The 18,233-nt window shown below is 37.8% G+C and overlaps 1 protein-coding gene across 2 annotated transcripts in view; it reads right to left on the bottom strand.

The window, feature by feature from the left end:
* Window positions 1-18,233, bottom strand: part of GTF2F2 (general transcription factor IIF subunit 2) — a 169,488-nt gene that overhangs the window by 16,209 nt on the left and 135,046 nt on the right. Inside the window, exons 6-8 of one of the 2 annotated variants that reach the window (XM_045202408.3) lie at window positions 14,098-14,197; window positions 11,419-11,522; window positions 5,958-6,101 (exon numbers count right to left, since the gene is read on the bottom strand). In XM_045202408.3, the coding sequence (XP_045058343.1) occupies window positions 5,958-6,101; window positions 11,419-11,522; window positions 14,098-14,197 (348 nt within the window). The remainder of the gene's footprint in view (window positions 1-5,957; window positions 6,102-11,418; window positions 11,523-14,097; window positions 14,198-18,233) is intronic. The other variant, XM_024569570.4, reaches the window with a different exon arrangement.

An 18,233-nucleotide genomic window follows, 5' to 3' on the forward strand; every position in this document is an offset into this window, starting at 1 on the left:
GAGTTTAAGGCACGGGTGATCAGGATGCTCACAGAAATGTTGAGTATGGTGGCAAAATAAAGTAAGAAGTGAAGGCTATGCAAAGTGAGTTAAAGAAAAACATACAGGGAACCAACAGTGAAGGGAAGGAAGCTGGGATTCAAATCAATGATATGGAACAAAAGGAAGAAATAAACAGTCAACCAGAACAGAAAGAATAAACGAGAATTCAAAAAAAATGAGGAGAGACTTAAGAACCTCTGGGACAACTTTAAGCATATAACATTCGAATCAGGAGTGCCAAAAGGAGAATAAGATGACCAAGAATTGAAAACTTATTTGAAGTAATGAGCTAAAACTCCCCCAATTTGGTGAAGGAAATAGACTTGCAAGTCCAGGAAGCACAGAGTCCCAAACAAGATGGATACAAAGAGGCTGCTCCAAGACACATCATAATTAAAATTCCAAAGGTTAAAGATAAAGAGAGAATCTTAAAAGCAGCAAGACAAAAAAAGAGAGTTACCTATAAAGGAGTTCCCATAAGACTATCAGCTGATTTCTCAAAAGAAACCTTGCAAGCAATAAGGGGCTGGCAAGAAGTATTCAAAGAGATGAAAAGCAAGGACCTACATCCAAGATTATTCTATCCACCAAAGCTATCATTTAGAATTGAAAGGCAGATAAAATGCTTCCAAGAAAAGGTAAAGCTAAAGGAGTTCATCGTCACTAAACCATTATTATATGAAATGTTAAAGGGACGTATTTAAGAAAAAGATCAAAACTATAAACAATAAAATGGCAATAAATACGTTATCTATCAACAACTGAATCTAAAAAACAAACTAAGCAAATGACAAGAACAGAGAATTATGGATATGGAGAGTGTTTTGATGGTTGACGGATGGGAAGGGCTGGGGGAGAGTGGGTGAAGAGGTGAGGGGATTAAGAAGTACATATAGGTAGTCAGAGAATGGCTATGGGGATGTAAACTACAGTATAGGAAATGAAGTAGTCAAAGAACTTATAAACATGACCCATGGACATGAACAATGGTGTGTGGATGGCCTGAGGTAGTGGGGCATGTTGGGTGGAATGACAAAGGAGGAAATATTGGGACATGTATAATAGCATAATCAATACACAATAATTTAAAAATAAAAACTTCCAGCCCCGACTGGTATGGCTCCGTGCATTGGGCGCTGTACCGTAGACCAAAATGTTGTTGGTTCAATTCCTGGTCAGGGCACATGCCTAGGTTGTGGCCCCCATCCCCAGTTGGAGGCCTGCAAGAAGCAACCGATAGATGTTTCTCTCCCTTTCTTGATCCTTCTCTTCCCCTCACTCTAAAAATAAATAAAATCTTTAAAAAAAGAACAACAAAAACTTTCAGTTATTGGCAAAACGAAGAGAGAACTGACAGAAGATATGTGAACAGAAAAGAAATGATACAAATTCAGGGAGGGAAAAAAGAGAAAACAACATTTATTAAGTACTAAATTTGGAATGAGTTTCAAACACTTAAAAATATCTATTTTTACTGTGGATTAGGAAGTAAATGAACTAAGATAAAGCTTAAATTCTATTCTCTATGTACCTGGTTTAGATTAATGATGGTGATTCTTAATAACAGAGAAATTAGAAAGCATCTGCCTGAGAGAGTAGCTTTTTAAATTTTTTATTAAAAAGGGATTCCTAGTGTTAGAAAAATATTTTCCTTGCTTGTCACACACATTTATATGTCTGAATGTAGAAGAGGCAATGTGGTAAGAGATATTCCTAGACTGAAGTCAGGACACTGGGTTCAAACTATTAGGCAACTTTTATTTGCTAACTTTTTAAATTAGAAAGACTACCGTTGCCTTTAAGATCCTGAGTCAAATGCTGGCTTGTGTGGCTCAGTGGATTAAGCAGCAGCCTGCAGACTGAAAAGTTCCTGGTTTGATTCTGGTCAGAGCACATGCCTGGGTTGCCAGCCAGGTCCTCTGTTGGGGGTTGCCAGCCAGGTCCTCTGTTGGGGGCGTGCAAGAGGCTACCGATTGATGTTTCTCTCCTCTATCCCCTCTCTCTAAAAATAAAAATAAATAAAATCTTAAAAAAAAAAAAAAGATCCTGAGACACGTGTGTGTGTGTATGTATGTATACATACACACATATGTGAGGATATAGGAATATGCGGCATCTGGCCTGAGCAACTTGTGGAATGGTGTTGTCACTTTAAATGGAGAAATCTGGGGGAAGCTTTGGAGGGGTGCAGAAATCAAGAGTTGTGTTTTGAACACACTAAACTTGAAATTACAATAAAATGATTAACATCGATTAGGTGTTAACTCTGTACCAGGCGGTGGGCCCTGGCTGGTGGAGTACTCCTACCCCATCCTCTTGGTTTAGGAATGGACATACCACCCCTACTACATCACTAAGATCTTCCCTGGGGTTTTTATTGGAATAATCAGGGCAGATAGTCTCTTTTTGCTTAGAGGCTGCTAGCTATGAGGTGCTTTAGGGGATCATTTTGGTTACCACACGGGAAGATCCTGTCTTTAAGAATAAAAACAATGCAAACAAACATAGAACAATAAAGGGAGATATGGAGATATGAGAAGAGACAGTTCTAACTAAATAATATTAGTATCTGGATCTAGTCATGTTTAAAGCTAGATGCATTCCCAAACTTCTTAGCTACTGAAGCTAATAAATTCTACTTTTGTTTAAGCTAGTTCAAGTTGAGTTTCTATTCCTTGCAACTAAGAGTCCCAACTAATTCACATATCTAGAATAGCATATACTTATAAATAAAATTTTATTTATTTGACAGGAGAAATTCTTAATATTCAAATATTCTAGTCATTTTATCCTAAAAATCCCCATATCTTCCTGATTTGTTTAAATCACTTCTACTTAAGCCCTGGCTGGTGTAGTGCAGTGGATTGAGCACGGGCCTGCAGACCAAAGGGTTGCTGGGTCAATTCCCAGTCTAGGGTACATGCCTAGGTTGCAGGCCAGGCCCCCAGTAGGGGGCACGTGAGGGGCAGCCACACATTGCTGTTTCTCTCCCTCTCTTTCCTCCTCCCTTCCCTGCTATCCAAAAATAAACACATAAAACCTAAAAAAAAAATCTAATAAAAAAATTAAATTACTTGTACTTAAGCCTTTACTCTGGCCTGTCTGAAGACAAACTATGAGGATTACTTTAACGTTACCTTACCGATGCACTACTTTATTAAAAGCCTACTTTGTGTAAATAAGCAACAGCCCGTTGAACTGGGGAACTTGACATATGGGCATCAAGCTGCCTCAAAATCAAAGCCATAGAAATCTTTGCCTGGTTTTTCCTGTTGATTTGAACTTACTTTAATAAGAGCATGCAAACTGTTCAGTAACATTATGAATTTGAAAAAGGGATCCACTCAACTGACATGACTAGGGACTGCTGATTTAAAGGGGATTATCAATAATTAAAGGTAAGTTTCCCTACATCTGGACATGAAAGTCAATGGATGTAGCACAAGGAAATTAACTGGTTCAAGTTATCATCAGAGCTGGTTTTGGATGACATTTTTGATAGAAACACTGGTAAATGGGTTCTGTGCTAGCAAAGAGTATGTTAGTGCTCAAATGGTCTTGACGTTTAATGTTTCAAAGGGACCAATTAGATAAAAGTTTCTACTGGTTTGTATTTTGAAGGAAATGCTACATATGCTTCTATTTTAAAGATATAATAAAATGTAGAAAGACTAGACATAACACATTCAAGGTGACAGATCAAAAATTGCCAGGGAACAAAAATAACAGAATTCCTCTGATACCTCACTTCCAAAGAGGGGAGGAGACAGTCAAAATTTAAACTGTAAATGGTAAGTTACTGACCATGTTTCTGACTTTACATCAGTTACCAGAGCTTGGCCTTTTATTTATTTATTTATTAAATTTTATTTATTTATTTTTAGAGAGAGGGGAAGGGAGGGAAAAAGAGAAGGAGAGAAGTATCAATGTGCAGTTGCCTCTCATGCGCCGCCCCCACAGGCAAAACCCAGGCATGTGCCCTGACTGGGAATGAAAAGCTTTTTGAGGGTGTTAGGCCCTCAGTTAAGAATCTGATATAAATATGGATCTGCTCCCCAGAAAAATCCATAAATTTTTGAACATATTAATAAACAGATTACTAGATCCCCTAAAGTCCATTAATTAAAGAAAGCTTTACTATAAGAAATTCACTGAGTACCATCACATGAAAATTATAAGAACCAAAACTGAGAGAATTACTAGTTATCTCTTTTCTTTGATGCAAGATGAATAAAACTTTTAAAACATGCCATTCCATGTTAAGGGAAACTCTTTTCCTTCTGAATGTTTCTCCTTAAATGTCTATTTCACACATGTACATTTGTGTGTTACTCTATGAGAATATATCGCTTGCATTCAGAGTTTCTGGACTGACCTTTTCATATTTATATATAACACACAGATAAACTTCATTAAAACCATAAGAAACACAGCTTAGCTAGTGAATTATTCTACTTCAATTTTTTTTTCTAGCTTGGAATGCCATTTCTAAGGCTTTGATGCCAAAGGGAGTGAAGTCATTAAGATGAGTTGATAATACTGCAGAATGAGTATTTTCCTGTTGTCTTTTAAAAAAGCTATATCTTTTGGAATTTAAATTAATTTCTTAATGAAAAAGTAGAAGGTTGAAGTACAACAGTAGAGAAATCTCTGCAGAAGTGGGAAAGTGGTTTCACGAATCATTTTCTATAGCTTTGAATAAATCTGAAAAAAAGGTAGCAAGCCCTTTCGTAAGTAGTAATTTGGTTATGTTAAAGTTTTTAAAAACTGGTTATCTTGTTACATATTCTGAAGCAAATAAATAGGCCAGTTAGAATAATATATGCCTTGAGTATACTGGCAAAGTGGACAAATGATAAAAGGACAAAAAATAAAAGGTTTTCCTAAAAAACTTTTAAGTAAATACTGTTATAATTCAATTTGATACTTTGCTTGCATAACAGTATAAGAAAGATAAACAGAAGGAAATGTCAAAGGCTACAGAAAGGATTTGGATTCCTTTCTTGTTACCAGTGTTTTAAATGGATTAGAAATACAAATTATTAGCAAGTAGGCACAAAAGTCTGGAGAATTAATAAAAGTGATTATTTATATAAAAAGCAAGATTTTTAAAACACCCATTTTAAAAATTGTGCATTAAAAATGGAGAACATGCCAACCTAATGACAATCTCAACAAGTATCTTTGAGGCAATACTGCTAGTTTAAAAGGATCTAATATTAGTGCTAGTAGATTCTGAGTTTTAAAAAATTCTTTAGAGCCATGGTTGGTATGGCTCAGTGGACAGAGTGCAGGCCTGGGGAGCAAAAGGTTGCCATTTTGGTTCCTGATCAGGGCACATGCCTGGGTTGTAGACCAGGTCCCCAGTAAGGGGTGCATGAGAGTCAACCACATATTCATATTTCTCTCCCTATCTAAAAACAAACAAGCAAACAAAATAAATAAAACCGTTTAAAAAATAGAATTAAAAAAATTCTTTAGAGAACAGTCTACAGAAGTAAACTCTCTCATTTTGACAGACTAGTATGACTCTAATTGAAATATGATTCTTCTAAGACACATTTTCCAATTAACGAAAGGAGTTGAGCTTTTTTTGGAGGAAGCTAGGAGAACAAAAGTATACAGAAATGATATAAAAAAAGATTTCAGGCTTAATGTTAAGGATTAGTTAAGAAAAAAAAGGATAAATTCACCTTTTCTTCATATGGACCTATTAATATTAAATATACTTGAAAATTCAAAATAATAATGCTGATGTTATAAAAAAACACTGCATTAAGACATCTTTACTGAGTGTTGAAATAAAACCTGACATTAGCATAGGTGGACTTATTACATATGACACACTTCTCTTCAGTAATGCATTGTTAATGTAGAAGGACACAGTTAAAGGGCCAATATGAACATATACATACCACAGGCTGTTTTGTGATGTCCACCAAGTCCTTAAGGTTATAATATTGATGTTTCTCAAAAGCCGAAAATAGCATGTCCAAAACATACTGCTTATCAGCTCGAGCTCGTTTTCCATCTTCTTTCTTTTTCCTTTCATATTCAATCTACATGCAAAAAGCAAAAGAAATAAAAGCATCAATTCAACATGTTCACTCTGAAATATGTTCCTTTTTTTTTTCAGCCATCCAAATAACTACTATATTTTAAGCTTCAAGATAGCAGGTTAAAGAGCAGTGGTTCAGAACCTGGGGTCCTCATTGCTACCTCAGCTCATCAGATCTTTAAGCCTCTAAGAAGTATTAGATTTGTATTAATGTCAATCTATAAACCATTTTCATTATTTCCTAAATTTAGTTTTATGTAACATGTCCACTTCTCCTCCCAAAAGGCCTTCTTTGCAAAAATTCTATCAACTCAGTGTGGCCACGGGTTAACTCATACTGGTCAGAAAGTCTAACTTTCTTTTGTTTTTGATTACCCAAAATACAGTAAGTTTATCTAACAAATGCAGTTTGGTAGGTGACATTTTTCAAAATTCAGGATTTTAGGTGCATGCAGAGGGCTAAGAGGATGGTAGATCATAGAACAGGCTCTCTAGGAAGTGACAAGTTTGGGAAGCATTGGTAAAAGGCCAAGAACATGGGCAGTTACAGGAGGCTGTTTCTCAACCCAACTCTGTGACTTCCCTGAACTTGTTTCTTCTCCTATTTGAAATGAAGTAAGCAATGGCACTAAGGGAATATGTAAACTTACTTCTAGTGTTACCACCCAGGGACTTGTTCATTTGTAAAAAATTATCTTTTTATTGAAAACACGCAAACTTTCAGTTGATTAAGCTTTTAATTTTCTTAGAAACATTTCATTTTGATATTGCATCAGGAACTTGTTAGAATAAATATGTATCATGACAGCATGGATGGAAGTGGAGAGCGTCATGCTAAGTGAAATAAGCCAGGCAGCGAAGATGAATACCATATGATCTCACCTATAAGTGGAACCTAATGAACAAAATAAACAAATGAGCAAAATAGAACCAGAGGTATGGAAACAAGGAACAAACTGACAGGGACCGGAGGGGAGGGGATGGGGGATAAGGGAGGAAAGAAGGAGAAGGGCCTAGTTAAAGAACTAGTTAGTATAAATGACCCATGGACATGGACAACAGGGTGGGGGGTGGCAGGGAAGAACAACAGGGTAAAATTGGGATAACTGTAATAGAACAACAATAAAAAATAAAAACTGCAAAATGTTAAAAAAATAAATAAACTGCAGCAGCCCACCTGATAAAATAAAGCATCAGCAGGTGACAGCTGCCAGGGAACAATCTCCTATGCATCAACTGGAATAACTATAATCTACGGGCTAGCTTCAAAAGTAATGAAATGCATTTCAAAATTTACAATAAATTATTGCATAAATTCCAGCCTCATATAGTTAAATTCACTCTCTTTATTTGTAACAATTGCTATATAAAAATAAAACTTTCTACTGATGTTAAATTAAAAATGTATCTTATACTTTAAATTTTTAAATTTAATTTATTAATTTTTTCACCTGAGGATATGTTTATTGATTTTAGAAGGAGAAGAAACAGTGGTGGGGGAGAGAAACATTGATCAGTTGCCTCCCATATGCATACTGACCAGGGATTGAACCTGCAACTTTTTGGTGTACAGGAGATGATGCTCCAACCAACCAAGCCACTCAGCCAAGGCTATCTTCTTGTTACTCAGAAACTTTTAAATTAGCGGCAAGAGGTAACTTTGACAACAAAGACTATCTTTCAATTAAATAAAATCAGAAACTAGACAAGGAAAAGGTCTAACAAGCATCTTTATTTTTTTTGATACGTAGACCTTGGAAATAAAATTCAAGATCTATTAATCTCAGGGTGTAGTAGGATAAGACTAACGGTGTTTAAATGTACAAACTTGCAGTAAGTAGTAAATAAGCCAAAGAGATCTAGTGTACAGTGTAATATAGACAATATTGTACTAAAATTATGTAATATGTATCAAAAATCATTGTATTCCTTAAATTTGCACAATGTTGTATATCAAATTTATTCAATTTAAAAGTAATCCATTTATTTATCTATTTATTTACCTCACTTGAGGTCATTTTTTCTTTTTTATTCTAAAAGATTTTATTTACTTATTTTTAGAGAAGGGAAGGGAGGGAGAAAGAGAAGGAGAGAAACATTAATGTGTGGTTGCCTCTCATGTGCCCCCTACTGGAGGCCTGGCTCATAACCTAGGCATGTGCCCGGACTGGGAATTGAACCAGCAACCCTTTGGTTTGAAGTCCAGCATTCAATCCACTGAACCACACCAGCCAGGGCTGAGGACATTTTTCATTGGTTTTAGAGAGAGAGAGAGGAAAAATGAGAGAGAATTATCGATGCGAGAGAGAACCATTGATTGGTTGCCTCTGGTCTGTGCCTGGGCCAGGGATGGAACCGGCAACCTAAGGATATGTCCTGATGAGGAATCAAACTTGCAACTTTTTGGTTACTGGACGACGCTCCAACTAACTGAGCTATACCTGCCAGGGCTCCATTCATCTCTTTAAAATATTAAGCAGGGACTCTGGGCTTTGAATTGCACTAAGATACAAGGCAAATAAGACAGCCTCTTGCTAACTGCATCCTGTTTCTAGGGCTCATGTATTAAAGTGTTTACAGAGGACCTTGAGCATTACAAATGTGGTAATAGATCACAGAACTACCTAGGACAAGATCATGATATTGGAAAAAATGCACATGCATGACACGGACTGTATTGTTGGGAAAGAATGAAATCCAGCCAGTCTCAACAGTTTCTGGGTGGGAAGAGCATTAAAGAAAACAACTATGAGCAGCTAAAACAATTTATTAGAGAAGAGCAGAGGGACTAGAAGAGCTGGAAGCAAGACTGGAGAGGAGAGGTATCAGAGAAACCCATGACCAAGGAGATAAACCAAGTCTTCCCAGTGTGGGGAAGATAGAAAAACCCATGACCAAGGAGATAAACCAAGTCTTCCCAGCGTGGGGAAGATAGAGAAACAGATGAAAAAATGCATTTAAGGACAGGGCAGAAGTACAGTCTATCCCAATTCAGCAAGAAGGAGGTTACAACAGGGCAAAGACCAAAAGGGATGGACTCAAGGTCCATTCAGGGAAGAATTTTCTTTTCTAGGATTAAAGGATAGAACTAAGAAACTGACTGTGATGGAGAAAGAAAGCATGACAGGCAGGACAAAACCCATGAATCCAAACAGAGGAGTCTTTGGATTGAAAAAGAAATGATATCATGGAATGCTTTAAGGGATTAATGTTTTAAGCCTTGCTTTACTGACTAAAAGATGTCTATTTTCCCTGGCTACAATTGTACTTATTTTACATCCTGAAATCCCCTTCCACCAATGCACTGCTCTTGAACAGGTTTCTTTTGTATTGTGATGGACAGCCTAGAAAGGGGGCCTGCTAAAAAAGTAGGAACAAATCTGGACCAGGGAATAAAGCTGTTATAACCCTTTATTCTGGTCAAGTGTGGGATAAGTAAAACTTAAACTTGGGATCTAGAAAAGAAAGGGAGAAAGAATCAGACTAAGGAGGGGTGGGAAAAGCCTATTTCTTTCCCACAGGTTTTAGTGAGATGTGGTGTTTCATTTAGCCAAAGGCCACTGGTTCTCAAGAAAAACAATACAGAGGAAGTGGGGACCTAGCAAAAGACCAATGTTAGCTTTGGTATTCTCTGAATGTTGGCACTTTTGTGAGATATTCTGTCTGCCCACCCTTCCCAGCTTTAGCTTATGCTGAAAGAAGACAGACAAAGTTAAATTCAGGAAACAGGAAAGAGAAATGATGGTATATTCAGTTTCTACGGAGAAGCTAGGAAGATTAATAGAAAAAAATGTTAAAAAAAAAAACCCCTGCTGATAAGGCAAAATGGCCCACTTCAGAAAGGGCTCACACTCTGGTTGATAGCAGAGAGAACAAAGATAAGAATTTAAAATAAGTTAGAAAGGCCCTGGAGGGTGTGGCTCATTTGGTTGGGCGTTGTCCTGCAAACCAAAAGGTTGCAGGTTCGATTCTATTCAGGACACAAGTCTGCAGGGTCCTCCCAGTCAGAGGATGCACAAAAGGCAACCAATTGATGTTTTTCTCTCCTACTAATGTTTCTTTCCCTCTCTTTCTCCCTCCCTCCCCCCCTCTCTAAATCAATAATCATGTGCTTGGGTGAGGATAAAAAAATGTTAAAATAAGTTAAGAAAAAACATAAAAATCAAAACTGAAAGGATAAGATTAAGGGTGAGATTAAGTTGTGATTAGCAAAGTTAATGAGTAGGGAGAAAAGTATCAAATTCTTTTTCTTTGATTCTTTTTCTTTTAATCTTGGTTTACATACTTCAATCTCAAAAATACTGCATTAACATTGGTGCTTTCCTACTTTAACTTAGAAAAAACAGCTCAATACCTGGAGGCAGTGCAACCTGCTTTACTTTGACCAGTGAACATAAAACACTTAAAAGTACCACCTGAAAACCCAGACAAAAAATAGTAACAGCAGTGACAAAAATGGAAATATTCCTCACTAGAGAAATTTAAGTACTAGAAACTTAACCTCACACTTACTTAAAAACAAAATGTAAAGTGGAACATCTCTTTAATTCATTCAGGGCCCGCACCATGGGATAATCTATAAAAGATTGTTTTAAAACAAAAATTTTGGCCCTGATCAGTGTGGCTCAGTTGGTTGGGTATCATCCCACAAAATGAAAAGGCACTGGTTTGATTCCCAACATCAGGGCACATGTGAGGGGCAATGGATCCATCAACGTTTTGCTCTCACATCAGTGTTTCTCTTCTTCTCTCCCTCCTTTCCCCTCTTTCTAAAAATAAATCAACAAAGTCTTTTAAAAAACCCCCAAAATTTAACTACAGCCTTATTTAAATCTTCTTTGATAATTTCCAAGATAGGCTCATAATCCAAATTCTGCTCTGTGGCATCAGGTACTCCTAATATAAATATGTAATTACAGAAGGGATTTTAATGATCTCCATGGTCATTAAATTACTAATAATTTTATACTCGGGACAAAACTGATGTTCCTGAGTTGATTTTTCATTTTAAAACTAAATGGTATAGAAAGATAATCTTAATATTGTACTTATAATTTTGTACAACAAATAAAATTAATTCTATACGTAAACTGGAAGTGATATGAACTAGTCTATTTAGAAGACTACAGTGTTGAGATAATGTTATTTCTTCTCTTTTTAGCTCTTTTCCCTTTGAGCATTATGTTTTGCACTGGTGCACTGGCACACTGGCATTGTGAGAAAATGATATGCAGCTCTGCCTGGTGTGGCTCAGTGGGTAAAGTAGCTGGCCTGCAAAGCTAAAGGTTGCCAGTTCAATTCCTGGTCAGGGTACATGCCTGGATGGCAGGCCACATCCCCAGTTGGGGGCGTGTGAGAGGCAGCAGATCAATATACTTCTCGTGCGCTGATGCTTCTTTTCCTTTTTCTCCTTTTCCCCTCTCTAAAAATAAACAAAATATTAAAAAAAAAGAAAATGATACTCAAAGCAGTCAGATATATAACTTGTTAGTGGCTACCACAAGATATTAATTAGTAGGATAGTTATTGGACTAGAAATAGCTTTTATATTATGTGAATTTTCATTACTGAACTTATATGTATCCTCAATGACCCAGCTGTACAGAAATAAACATCAATTCAGAAATTTAAATGTAATCTCCAGTTACAAATTTTTATAATCCAAAAAATCCATCATATGAAATTTTACTTAAGAATAGAAGACAAATTATTCAAGACTAAAATGCAACCAAGTAATTAAAATCCATTGTAGATGTGGTATAGAGATGTTCAAATGCCATACTGAAACCTTAATCATTAAAATTGTGTCAGTCACTGCCAATGAAAATATTATAACACAGATGTCTGCAAATTCTGGGTGGTTCTGCACAGAAATACTTTGATGGCTCTGTCAAGGCCATCTTTGTGGAGACTTTTAACTTTTGAAGCAAGCAGGACAACCTTGATTATCATGATTTGAATTTTTAAATCCTTGCGAAAGATCCCAGTGCCCAATGCTTCTATTTCTACTTAGTGTGTCAAAATTAATGCTTTAAGGGCTTCTGGCCAAGATGGAGGCATAGGCAGATATACTGTGCCTCCTTGCACAACCAAAAGAAGGACAAAAACAATTTAAAAACAAAAAACAACCAGAACTGACATAAAATCGAACTGTATGGAAGTCCGACAACCAAGGAGATAAAGAAGAAACATTCATCCAGACTGGTAGGAGGGCCAGAGATGGGCAGCCAGGGCGGAGAGGACTGACAGCAGGGCGGTGGCTAGCAGACCCAGCAAGGTGGCGGATTGTGGAATGGGGTGGGCAGTGCAACAGCTAGCAGACCCCACAGCCCCACATTCGTACATAGATAAACTGGGAGGAACGGTGGGGGAGCAAAACAGACTGCACAACCCAGGGCTCCAGCTTGGGGAAATAAAGCCTCAGACCTCTGACTGAAAACACCTGTGGCGGTTGAGGCGGCAGTGGAGAAACTCCCAGCCTCAGAGGAGAGTTCATTGGAGAGACCCATAGGGGCCTAGAGCGTGCACAAGCCCACCCACCCACCCGGGAATCAGCACCAGAGGGGCCCAATTTGATTGTGGGTAGCAAAGGGAGTGACTGAAATCGGGCAGAGAGTGGAGCAGGCGCCATTGCTCCCTCTCCACCCACCCCCCACGTACAGAGTCACAGCACAGAGACCAGCATTACCCCGCCCTGGTGCACACCTAAGGCTCTGCCCCTTTACCTAACAGGCACGCCAAGACAAAAAAAATGGCCCAAATGAAAGACCAGATCAAAGCTCCAGAAAAAATACAACTAAGCAACAAACAGATAGCAACCTATCAAATGCACAGTTCAAAACACTGGTAATAAGGACACTCACAGAATTGGTTGAATTTGGTCAAAAACTAGATGAAAAAATGAAGGCTATGCTAAGAGAAACAAAGGAAAATGTACAGGGAACCAATAGTGATGCGAAGGAAACTGGGACTCAAATCAACAGTGTGGACCAGAAGGAAGAAAGAAATATCCAACCAGAAAAGAATGAAGCAACAAGAATTCGGAAAAATGAGGAGAGGCTTAGGAACCTCCAGGACATCTTGAAACGTTCCAACATCTGAATTATAGGGTTGCCAGAAGGAGAAGAGGAAGAACAAAAAGTTGAAAACTTACTTGAACAAATAATGAAGGAGAACTTCCCCAGTCTGGCAAAGGAAATAGACTTCCAGGAAGTCTAGGAAGCTCAGAGAGTCCCAAAGAAGCTGGACCCAAGGAGGAACACACCAAGGCACATCATAATTACATTACCCGAGATTAAAGAGAAGGAGAGAATCTTAGAAGCAGCAAGAGAAAAGGACACAGTTACCTACAAAGGAATTCCCTGATTTCTCAAAACAGACCTTACAGGCAAGAAGGGGCTAGAAAGAAGTATTTGAAGTCAAGAAAGGCAAGGACCTACATCCAAGATTACTGTAACCAGCAAAGCTCTGATTTAGAATGGAAGGGAAGATAAAGTGCTTCTCAGATAAGGTCAAGTTCAAGGAGTTCATCATCACCAAGCCCTTATTATATGAAATGTTAAAGGGATTTATCTAAGAAAAAGAAGATAAAAAATATGAACAGTAAGAATGACAGCAAACTCACACTTATTAACAACCACACCTAAAACAAAAACAAAAGCAAGCTAAGCAAACAACTAGAACAGGAACAGAACCACAGAGATGGAGATCACATGGAGGGTTATCAACAGGGGAGTGGGAAGGGGAGACAGGGGGAAAAGGTACAGAGAATAAGTAGCATAAATGGTAGGTGGAAAATAGACAGGGGGAGGGTAAGAATAGTATAGGAAATATAGAAGCCAAAGAACTTATAAGTATGACCCATGGACATGAATTAAAGGGGGGGAATGCGGGTGGGAGGGGGTGTGCAGGACAGAGGGGAGTGAAGGGGGGGAAATGGTAGAACTGTAATAGCATAATCAATAAAACATATTTAAAAAAAAGAAAGATAGACTTACATTGTATTGATGATTGGCAACAGGTCTGTAATTGGTTGTTACAACTTTGTCCAGTTGTTGTGATAGCCTTACAGGTTTAGAAGATTCTTCTATTTGTAATCTGAAAAATAGAAGACGCTATTAACAAGTTCACTTGTTTAGTAGAGTGAAACCTATAGAGTTATTCCTATGATCCTCCTCATTCAAGAACTAATACTTTATAAAAAGTAACCTTAGAAAATATATCAACCTTAATATAACACTTCAAAAACACCCTGAATATATTATAATGTAGAAATCAGACCATAAGCTAAACATACACTCTCATTATAATTCTATAACCTAGTTCTTTTTAAAAATTATTTTATTTTTATTTTTTAAAAATATTCTTGAATTTTATTGTTCAAGTATAGTTTTCTGTCTTTTCCTCTCACCCCTCCCCATCACCCCAGCCATCCCCACTTCCCTCCCGTTTCTACCCCTCCTTGTTTTTGTCCATGTGTCCTTTATAGTTGTTCCTGTAAACTCTTCACCCTCCCCCCACCATTATCCCCTCCCCTCTGGTTGCTGTCAGTTTGTTCTTAATTTCAATGTACTTTTAACCCTATATTGTATAGTCAAAGAAGCTACTCATCTTTAAATTTCTGAAAAAAATTTACATTGTAAAAATGAATTATCTTAAATCATATGGCTTAGAACTACCCAAGTTATTAATTCAAAACTTCTTCACTTGGCAAGAGATAAGGGTAAGTAAAAAGATAATGTATCGCCACTCAGGGTCTAGTGGTGGCTTTATTAGACAATGCAGATATATAACATTTCTATCATCAAAGTAACTTCTATTGGATAGCATTGGTCTATTTTAGGACTCCATCTGTATTAAATTATAATTCAATTACCATTTTTTATAATCCTCACCCAAGAACATTTTTCATTGCTTTTAGAGAGAGGAAGAGAGACATCGATGTGAGACAGAAACATTGTGGTTGCCTCCCATATACGCCTAGATTGGGGACTGTACATGCCTGGACTGGTGATGAACCCGCAACCTTTCATCTAAGGGACAATGCTCCAACTAACTGAGCCACATCAGCCAGGATCAAAATTCCACTTTTGAAAAAAGAGCCAAAAATAAACAAAGGACTATGTACCGCATATTACAAAATACAGCAGTTTATCAGTAAGTATATATTCAAGTAGCAATCTTAGGTAATTTTGCTTTGATTAAATGTTACCATATTTAATGACTTGCACTTTACCATTTACTCTTTATTTTAAAAATTAGACTAATTCATTTGGTATATCAGCATACTAAATCCAGAAAACATTTTAAGGGTGAAAAAAGTAGTTTTTCAAGGTGACTATTTAAAAAACCCAAATGTATCACTGTACCTGTAGACTTCTCATCAGCAAGATGTCAGAATACAAGAATATATTTAAAGCACTATAAGAAAAAATATTACCAGCCATATCTAGCTAAAGTATAATTGAAGAGTATGAGTGAAATAAAAGTATTTTTGGACAAAAAAGCAGTTTATCGTTGATAGATCCTTAATGAAAAAACTACTCAAGGATTTGTTACAGTAAGAAGAAAAATGAAAGCCCTGGCTGCATAGTCGAGTTGGTAAGGGCATCATCCTGATATGCCAAGGTTACAGGTTCAAGCTCCAGGTGAGGACACATATAAGAAGCAACCAATGAATGCATAAACAAGTAGAACAACAAATTGATGTCTCTCTCCCCCTTCCTTCCTCTCTTTAAAAATCAACTTTAAAAAAAAAAAAAAAAGGAAAATGGACCCAAAAGGAAGTAGTGGGCTGCAATGGTCACAGCAAAGAATTTGAGAATCATGTTAGAAAGTTGCCTACTCAATAAATACCAAAAAAGGTTTTTTGCTTTTTTTTTTTTTTAAAAAGAATGGAACATGAAAGCTGTGAAGGAAGAGATTAGAATTAATGCATTTTAAGATTTCTGTATGTTTTCTAAATTTCATGCAATAAGCATCTATTATATTTATAATCCAAAGAGGGAGTATACTTTCTTAAAGAAAAAAGTTTGTTAGGTTAATTTGAAAGCATAAACATATTGGTTATTTAAAAGCAATGCATGTTCATTAGCTTCTGGTCAAGATGGAGGCTTAGGTAGACAGCCTATTCATCCAGACAGGTAGGAGGGGCAGAGACAGGGAGTAAGGCAGAGAGGACTCAGTGTGGAGCTGGGGTGGAGGGGCGGAGAGGCAACAGCCTACATTCACGAGTGGTGGATAAAAAATAGGGACACACCTTGTGAGTGAGTGAGCCCAGCCTCAGGCCAGACCTCACAGCCTCAGAAAAAGAGCTCCAGTGCTGGAAAAAAGAAAGCCTCATAACTTCTGGTGATAAACCCAGCAGGGGCTGGGGCGGCAGAAGAAACTGTTAGTGCATATGCAAACCCACCCATTTGGGAACCACAACCGGGATAGCAGCTGGAAGGGTGCCAGTTGTATGTGCAAAATGAGTGAAGTGACTGGAAACGAGGTGAGGGCCAGGCAAGCACCCAGAAGTCAGCCAGCAACAGCATAATCCCTTTGATCCTACCCCCACCCCCAGAGCCACAGTTGCCCTGCCCTGGTGAATACTCAAGGCTCTGCCCAATCCGACTGAATAGGTACACTAAAATGGAATCAAAGCAGCTTTACCTAGTACACAGACACAGGGAGGCTGCCAAAATCAGGAGACAAGGAAATATGGCCCAAATGAAGGAATAGAACAGAACCCCAGAAAAAGAACTAAGCAATGTGGAGATAGCCAACCTATCAGACGCAGAGTTAAAAACACTGGTGGTCATTATGCTCAAAGATCTCATCGATAGAGCTCATTGATAAATACAGCAAAAGCATAAGGGAAGAAATGAAGGCTCTAGTAACGGAAATAAAGAAAAATGCACAGGAAACCAACAGTGAAGGGAAGGAAGCGGGATTCAAATCAGCGATTTGGACCATAAAGAAGAATTAAATATTCAACCAGAACAAAATGAAGAAATAAGAATTCTAAAAACGAGGAGAGTTTAAGAAGACCCTGAGACTCTCCAAAAGTGCCAACATCCGAATCATAGAGATGCCAGAAGGAGAAGAGGAAGACCAAGAAATGGAAAACTTATTTGGCAAAGGAAATAGACATACAAGTCCAGGAAGCACACAGAGTCCCAAACAAGTTGGACACAAAGAGGTCCATATCAAGACACATCATAATTAAAATGTCAAGCATAAAGATAAAGAGAGTATCTCAAAAGCGGCAAGAGAAAGGCAGAGAGTTACCTACAAAGGAGTTCCCATTAGACTGTCAGCTGGTTTCTCAAAAGAAACTTTGCAGGCTAGAAGGGATGGCAAGAAATATTCAAAATGATGAAAAGCAAGGACCTACAACCAAGATTGCTGTACCCAGTAAAGCTGTCATTTAGAACTAAGGGACAGATAAAGTGCTTCCCAGACAAGGTAAAGCTAAATGAGTTCATCATCCCCAAGCCCTTATATGAAATGTTAAAGGGATTTATTTAAGAAAAAGAAGATCAAAACTATGAACATTAAAATGACAACAAACTCACAACTATCAACAACTGAACCTGAAAAACAAAAACAAACTAAGCCAACAACTAGGACAGGAATAGAATCATAGATATGGAGATCATTTAGAGGGTTATCAGCTGGGAGGGGGCAGGGGGAGAAGGGGGGTAAAGGTAGAGGGATTTAGAAGCATAACTGGGTAGGTACAGAATAGGCTGGAGGATCTTAGTAACAGTGTAGGCAATGGAGAAGTCAAAGAACTTAAGAGGCATAACCCATGGACATAAAACTAAGCGGTAGGGGGATTACAGGAGGAAAAGGGGAAACTGGGCGGAGGGGGGCAAAGGGGGAAAAGTGGGACAACTGTAATAGCATATCAATAAAATATACTTGAAAAAGAAAAGCAGTGCATTTCAAGGATCCAAGATAAAGGTGGGAGAGAGGCAATTTGGGCACTGATCTGTACAGAGGGAAGAGGATGGGAAGCCAGAAGATGACTATCCACAAGCCAGGGAGAGAGGCCTAGAAGAGATCCTTTCCTTACAGCCCTCAGGAGGAACCAATCCTGCAGACACCTTAATCTCGGACTTCAAGTCTCCAGAACTGTGAGAAAACA

This window comes from Desmodus rotundus, chromosome 13 (genome assembly GCF_022682495.2).
Source record: "Desmodus rotundus isolate HL8 chromosome 13, HLdesRot8A.1, whole genome shotgun sequence".
Classification (NCBI taxonomy): Eukaryota; Metazoa; Chordata; class Mammalia; order Chiroptera; family Phyllostomidae; genus Desmodus; species Desmodus rotundus.